The 7,848-nt window shown below is 39.5% G+C and overlaps 1 protein-coding gene across 1 annotated transcript in view; it reads left to right on the forward strand.

The window, feature by feature from the left end:
* Window positions 1-7,065, forward strand: part of PAPSS1 (3'-phosphoadenosine 5'-phosphosulfate synthase 1) — a 115,378-nt gene extending 108,313 nt beyond the window's left edge. Inside the window, exon 13 of the mRNA XM_036409640.2 lies at window positions 7,055-7,065. Coding sequence (XP_036265533.1) covers window positions 7,055-7,058 — 4 coding nt within the window. The 3' untranslated portion in view covers window positions 7,059-7,065. The remainder of the gene's footprint in view (window positions 1-7,054) is intronic.
* Window positions 7,066-7,848: the final 783 nt, after the last annotated feature.

Consider the following 7,848-nt stretch of genomic DNA (forward strand, 5'->3'; position numbering starts at 1 on the left):
CTCACTTGACTATAATTGAGCAGGGTGTGTGAGGATTGAAGCCTCCTTTTCCTGGCATCCTGCTTCCCCAGATTCCAAGGCAAATGGCACCAGAACTTAGGGCCTCAATATGAGGAACTGAAATAGGAAACATGGACAGTTTTGTCATGGATCTCTGGACCTGTGCCAGCACGGAGCATTCCTAACAATCTCCCTTTGTTAAGAAAAGGAAGACACCTCAACTGAAATGAACTGGAAGGCTGACCCCTCTCCGCTTTCCCCCAATAGCCCTGGCTTAACCTCCCTGAGAAGGTTTGTACTCTCCTGTAGCTTGATGACTCCTATTTCCCAAGAACGCTTAGGCGTCTGTTAAAAGCAAATGTACAGAGACATGGAAGCATGGAACAGAGTGGGCAGGGGTGAGTAGGTAGGGAAGATTAATGGGGGAATTTATATGAACATTTGCACAGCCCATGGGCATAGACAATAGTGCGGTGAAGGACTGGAAGGGGCAGGTGCATTATATTAACCATTTTTCTTTGCATTTATTTTTCTTTTAAAGAATGAAAACAAAAGGAACATTTTAATCCCTCAATCTCTCAGAGCAACCACCATATACCACATAAGTACACTGGGGGCCTTAAGGTTTTTTTTTTTTTTTAATGATTTTTAATCTTTGGAAAAATAGTGAAGGGATTTGATTCCTTTCATTCATATCTCTAATGGATTAAAAGTATTATGCCCCAAGTTTGCATAAAAATTTTTCTCTTACTGCCAGAAATAAAAGAAACAAAGAACCTCAATAAAGAAGATAAAACATAGTGTAGCTAAGAGACAAACTTGCAAACTCTGTTTTGAGTGATTAAAATTACGTTGAATAGAAACTTTAAAAGGCAATATTTTTAGGAAAGGATCTTGAGTGATGACTTGTGCCACAATAAGTCTGAAAGAGATCGTAGGTCATGTGCTAAAAGCATAGAGCTCTATTTACTTGGGAGTGGAGGCCATTACATTAAATGGGAATCTTAAAAAATGTGAAAGCATTTGTTCCAGAAAATGTGAAAGCATTTGTTCCAGAACTTTCCATATAATCAGCATATGTTTGCTTCCTTCCCTTTCAAAATAGCACTGAATTATCTAGTTCCATTTCACCTTTATGGATGGGATCCTCACTGCGTTGAGGTTGTCAGTGTGCCAACCTTTAGAGGCTGGGACCTGAAGCTCCTAGACTGATCATGACAGTCTGTTCCCAGTTTTCCAGCCTTCCTTGTAGCTATCACTGGCCATTGGACCAACCTGGGCCAAGAGGGAGGTTTTGCTTTCCTCCTAATAGAGAAGGGACACAGCTAGCAACATGATAGTTTCTTTTGTTTTTGTTTGGTAGGCAAAAGAATGCTTCCTTGATAAGTTCTGTAACGAGATAAAATGAGTGGTATTTAGAAATATTTTTTGTTTGTTTGTTTTTTAAAGAGTCTAAAGAAATGTTTTTCAAATTGTGGTCTTGACCCATCTGTATTCAAGACACCTGGTTGCTATCCCTGGGTTGAAGCCAGGAATATGCATTTTAAATATGTGCCTCATGCCATTCTTATGTACCCTAAAGTTTGATATCTGGTGGGGGGGAAAAAGCTGAGATGGATAGTTCTTTTGAATATGTTTGTTTAAAAAGTTATAATATGTTTCTATCTCTTGATGGAAGGAGCTGTGAAATCACATTGCAAAAAGTAGGAGGGAGATATTTTGTCATTGTTGTACTTTATTTCAGGTGATGGGCTTGATGGTCCTCCTCATTCATTTACTACTATCCTGAAGTTTTGCCTTTTCCAAGACACAGAGCTTCTCAAAAGAAAAAGCCAAATATATGGGATCAGAAATTAGTAACAGAGGATCATATTAGGGGTTCTGCCAGAAACTGAACCATGCCTGGAGCTTAATGATCCGTAAGTTTGTAAAGTCTTTACTAGAGTTTCAAACATTATTTTTTCCTACCTTGTATTTGCCAGGCTCGAAGAGTAGAATAATATCAATTTTCTTACCACATAATGAGGACAAACTGCTATAACAAAAACCTCAAATTCTTAATGACAATACAAAAATAATCTATTTCTTGCATTTATCAGTCTGCAGGTAGTTGTAGGTCATATTTCATTTTTTTTTTTTTTTTGACACGGCTACTTTCAATCTGTGGCATTCTCAGTCACTTTGGAAGAGAGAGCAGGGCTGACCATGCGAAGGTGCCTGAAAGTGGTCTTTATTGATTACTAGCCACATGCCATTGGCCAGGATGGTCATATAACTCCAAACTAATTGCAAGGAAGTCTTGGAAACATAGTTTCCCTGAATTCTTAGGACATGTTAAAGAGATTAATGTGCATTTAGCTAGTGTCTAAAGAAAATTTCTTGATTATCTTTCCAAAATTTTAGATGTATTATGAGGGTTCATATGAGAAAACATAAAATAATAACTGAATAAGAAAATGAGGACAATGAGAAAATGAGTCAGAGATATCTCGTACTAAGAATTTGTGTTTTATAAACTTGAAATCCTTTTCTTATTTATTATAGAAGCAAATCGCTATTCATTCCCTCATTGTGCCATCTCAGAATTCATAATCCAAATCAATTTCCAAGTGCCTGAGCCGAACAAGGCATTCAAAATGGAAATTCTTTTTAATTAGTCTCACCCACATAATTTTTGTTTGCTCTTGTTATAAGTCTAGTAAATAAGAAAGTCTTATAATATCTTTCCCATTTTATATAAAACAAGCATAGAAACCTTATGTAAGACTGTCATGCAATCAATTGCCCTATTGCTTAAGTTCCTAAGACAGATGGAAAGTGAGTCTGGGAGGGACCCATTAGCAAAGTACTGTTGAGTATTATCTTGATTTTATCAAAGTATGATCTTGACTTTTAAGCTCATAAACTGACAGTACCTTGATTGCATGCCGTGGCTGGTTATGGTTATTTCAATAAGACTGAACTAAGAGTCAAGGCCAGTGTGTCCTTGGGAAACTTACTCATTTCTCTGAGCTTCAGTTTTGTCACCTATAAAATGAGGATCTCACAGGAATTGGGGTTTGATAGGATATGTGAAAGCATTTGGTACATAGGAAGGGATACATAAATGATAATCCTTAATTTTATCATGACCCTCCTGTATAGTCTCATCAGAGCTTCCATCCTCTCTGAGGTAGCCCTGAAGTGGGCAATGGGATACAAATCGTGGCCACAGAGGGAACAAAGGCCAGTTTCAGCATTACAACCTGGTCTCCCAACTCTGTGAGCACATGGTAGTCAGCTCATTCTGTGATGTGGGATTCCAGATATTTATATTTACAACCTTAAATATCGCCAAGTTTTAGGTGAGCTTTTCTGTGTTAGGGGAGTGGAGTGATGGGAGGGAATACTATAAATAGGCTTAGAGTCATAATCTAATGAGTATGTTTTGGGATAAGGACCTAGGATGAGAGAATATGGCCCAACATGTATGAATGCTGATCTGGCCCTGTGTAGTGGGCTGCAAGCTTCCTGGCAAGTGTGGTGTGGAGCATGTCAGGGCTCTGAGGGTCTCCTTTGTTCTCTCCTTCAAGTATCTCAGATCCACTTGCCAGGGAAGATCTGAGCAAGGGAGGTTGGTCTCATGCCTGGAGCTGTCTCATCAGTTTTGTTTTACCATATTTCTATTTTCATCCATCTGGGTGCAGAACTATACACAGGGAAGAAGTAATTGCAAAGAAAGCCTTAAGTTTCTCTTTTACACAATAAAGAGGGGTAGGAGGGAACAGTTGTCAACCATTGGGACTGATTCCACTGTCTTTGTTGAGGAATTTTATTGACTCTTGAGGAGAAAATAATTTGTTCTAACGCCTTTCTACTTAATTAAACCACCTTTCCCCAGCCATTCAGATAGTTAAATCTTAGCCTATTGCTCTCTGGAAGTCATGCTCATGTAGGCAGAGTTTCAAACCAGGTGGATACAGGTAGGTGTCATAGATTTCATGAATCCCCTGAAATTATATGGGGAAAAATTTTACATGTGTTTTACATGTGTGCCTTTTCCTGGTTTTTGGAAGATTCTTATAGGCCTCTGTATTCTCCCCATAAAATTTTGAGAATCACTGGTTCCCATGATATCCACTCAGTAGGTCTGGATCTCACTATGGTACATTGTTGCTCTATATTTTTGAGAAAAATAGAAAAATCAGGTGAAACATGAAAAAGAAAAGAAATCAACTCTAACCACACTCCCCAAAGTCACTTTTAACATTTTATTATATGTCTTTCAAGTCTTGTTTCTATGGATTGAACTTTAAAAAAAACCAACATAGTTGTAAGTATGCTATTTTTTTTAAAATTAGAAAACACAATTTCTTTCAGCCATTTCCCTTATTGTTGGATTTTAGGTCATATTAATCTCCAAAGTATTAATAAATTTATAGCAAATGTCATCAGGAATAAGACAATTTAAAGTGATTATGGCTATAATGTAGACTTCCAAAGGTGGAATTTGAGTGCCAGAGATTATCAGTTTTTTTCCCAATGCTCTTGATATGTAATTGGATCCACAAATTATTTTTCCAACGTTTCCTTATGCAAGTGCACACACCCATAAGCACAGTTCATTTCTAATCTATTTATTACAAAGCAAACACCAGTTTACTTACATTGCTAATGTTTGAGAAATGCCCTTCATGTCCCTCTTAGTCATTTATTTCTTTTTCCACAAAGGAAACCACAATCTTTTATTGGGAAGTCACTTCCTTGCTTTTATTTATAGTTTTATCACCAAAGCAAATGTCCCTAAATCCTAGAGTTTGGTTTTGCCTGTTTTTCAAACTTCATATATACGCTGTCACACAGTATGTAGTCTTTTGTCTGGGTTCTGATGCTCAGTTTTAGGTTTGTGAGACTCACTTCTGGTGTAGCATGCCACCAGTAAGTTAATTTTCATTGCCATAAAGTCTCCCCTTCTGTAACAATTATGAGCTGTGGTCTATCATCACATTACAATACCTGAAGAGATTGTGTGTGTGTGTGTTGTGTGTGTGTGTGTGTATTTTTTTAAAATTTTTTTTTTACAGAGGAAGGGATCTGGATAGAGAATTAGAAACATTGATGAGAGAGAAACATCAATAAGCTGCCTCCTGCAAACCTCCTACTGGGATATGCCATAACCAAAGTACATGCTCTTGACCAGAATCGGAACCTGGGACTATCCACTGGTTAGGGCTTTATATTTCTTTATAAAGAAAAGAAGGAAACAAAACTTTGAATATCTATTTTAGTTTAGACATTACAAACCTGAATGTTGTGGAAGAAAATGAGTGTGTGATTTTAAGAAATAGCAGCTCCTCTACTGTCATCCTCTTTATCTATGAAGAATGATTCTTTTTGTATCTTTCACCGCATTAGGTCTAGATTAGAGGTGTCACCAAACAACATCCCACCAATTTGGAGCAGTTTTGGGTTCCAAGTTCACAAAAGTGCACTTACTCATTCACAAAGTGGCGATTATGCCTTTTGTGGTGAAACAGAAGGTCTCGCAGACTGTCAGGTGCTTCCTCCCTTCTGAAAGCTGTCCTGGGAGGTGTCCATGTTTGCGTGTCCATTTCTGACTCCAAGGGAAGAGGAATCAGGATTTCCTGTTATTAACGGTATTTACACAATTAACGCAATCTCAGTACTTGCCCGGCGTGCAGTAAATATTTGGAAGTTGTTACTCTAGGCCAGTGTTTCCCAAACGTTTGACATATGTGTACCCCTTCTATAATTTTCGTAACGCTGAGTACCTCTTGTACTCATGAGAACACAGAATTAGGCGCAGCTAAGCACGGGGCAGTGCATATCCCCACCAAACTCCGGTGCAATGCGTACCCCCACCAAACTCTTCCCGTACCCCTGGGGGTACTCGTACCACACTTTGGGAAACAGTGCTAGGCTACAGAGTCCTAGAAGCCAGCATCTGAGCAACCATTTCTTTTATGGCATTTATAATCTTCCATAGGAGTTTTGGCAACAATATAAAGGCCTGCTTGCCACCATGGTGCTTGCTGACACCGAAAGGAAAAATGGGCAGTCTTCTAACTTTGTTTATCCATTGATGTTCATGATTATAATGAAATCAAGTCCCTCAAACGAGGAAGCAATTAAAACGTGCTAATTTCCGGGGTGTAAGAAAGGAAATGGATACTTTGCTTGTATTCCATAAGACAGGGTGATCAATAAATCCTCACTGCCACCTAAATTATTGAAACAAAATTGCACATAACCTTCTAAACACCCCAAATTCATTGCTGAAGCTCAGAAATTTATGCAGCACATGCCTATTTGGAGCTCATTCCCCATTACTTTAAAAAAGAAATATAAGTAGGCTATTGTAGGGGAGGAAAACTTTTTTCTTCTCTTGTAGGTTTTTTTTTTTTTTTTAAACTTGTTTAATAATTAAATTGACATAAAATATTAACGAGAAAAATAAATTTAATTTTGAATGTATAGGGACTCCTAAAAATATGAGACTCAAAGAAGTGACCAAAGCGTGCAGCTTTTATATTTTTTAAAACAATGGAACAATCAATATGTGAAGAATTGACACGACAAAGAGGTTTGGGCTTGGGGTCTGGTAAATAATGAAGGATTAACAAGGTTTGCTTATACTTCATCTCCAGCCTTGAATTCCCTGTCTTACATTCCCCCCCGCCCCCATCAACACCTTCACTGACCAATCAGAATAGCTCATTTCTGATCCATCAGGACAGTGCCTTTTGGACCAATCAAACTGCAAGAATTTGGAGTCCTCATTTGCACGATGATGGACCAATCAGGGAACAGGAGCAGGGGCTTCTGTCTGTATGAGCCAGCTCCCCTTTGGCTTGGGGACCCCATTTTCCTTTGCATTCAAGGCTGCTGTTTCCCTGGCTGAGCTGAAGATATGTTGCCAGAGCAGAGTGAAGCAGGCCAGTGCAGGCCAGAGCAGATTGGCACAGGCTGGAGCAGGCCAGAGCAGAGCAGACCAGTGAGGAGAGGAGCGTGACTCTCTAGCACCCGGTCACCTGGCCCAAGGGCTGCCTCACAGCTGAGCTGTTCTCACGCCCATGCTGTCTCACAACTGAACTGTTTTGCGCTGAATAAAGTTTCTTTCTCCACCGCACTCCAAGGTGGGGGCTCCTGTTTGTGTTGAATGGGCACCAACAACCACTGGCTGACAAGAAGGACCAGAGGCATGAGTGCTTCTTACATTCAAGAATAGCATAGGTTAGAAAGCATCCCCAGCCCTTGCTTTTGTCTCATGTGAGCTCCTTGCTCATAGGGGTTCCAAGTGGAACTCAGGAGATTTAGTCTGTTTGTGTTCTCTCTCAGCGCTGCTCCCTTTTCTGCAGCTTTCCGGCTTTAGCCCTCAAATCTTGATATATTTTCCTTTCTCTGGGAGACTTTTCTATTTTCGGTGGCTTTGGTTTTAGCTAGGTGCTCATGGATACTCTCTGGCCAAACTTGGTTGATTTTGAAAAAGAAGAGGAAGATCCAACAAAGTGTGAGCCAAAGGGGACCCTGGAATAAGCCCTCTGATTTGGGAGACCCTGTTTATTACAAATTTAGACACACCAAGTAGATACGTTAGAGGGAATGGGCATTTCTGCCCCCAGCGTTGTGGAGCTCAGTACAATGCTTCTTTATGTCTCTTGCCTCCTGTCCTCGAAACAAAACATCCCCAACCCTGTCTGCGTGCTATGTGGCTTGTGCTGCTCACATTATGAGAGATAGTAACTATTTCAGCCTGCAGAAACGATTTGGATGGTAAAAATGCAAAGGTAAGAGAAAAGACATTAACTCGTGTTTTTGAGGAGGCTTCTTTTGAGAGTCCATTTACTC

The sequence above is a fragment of the Pipistrellus kuhlii genome, unplaced genomic scaffold (genome assembly GCF_014108245.1).
Source record: "Pipistrellus kuhlii isolate mPipKuh1 unplaced genomic scaffold, mPipKuh1.p scaffold_m20_p_1, whole genome shotgun sequence".
Taxonomy (NCBI): Eukaryota; Metazoa; Chordata; class Mammalia; order Chiroptera; family Vespertilionidae; genus Pipistrellus; species Pipistrellus kuhlii.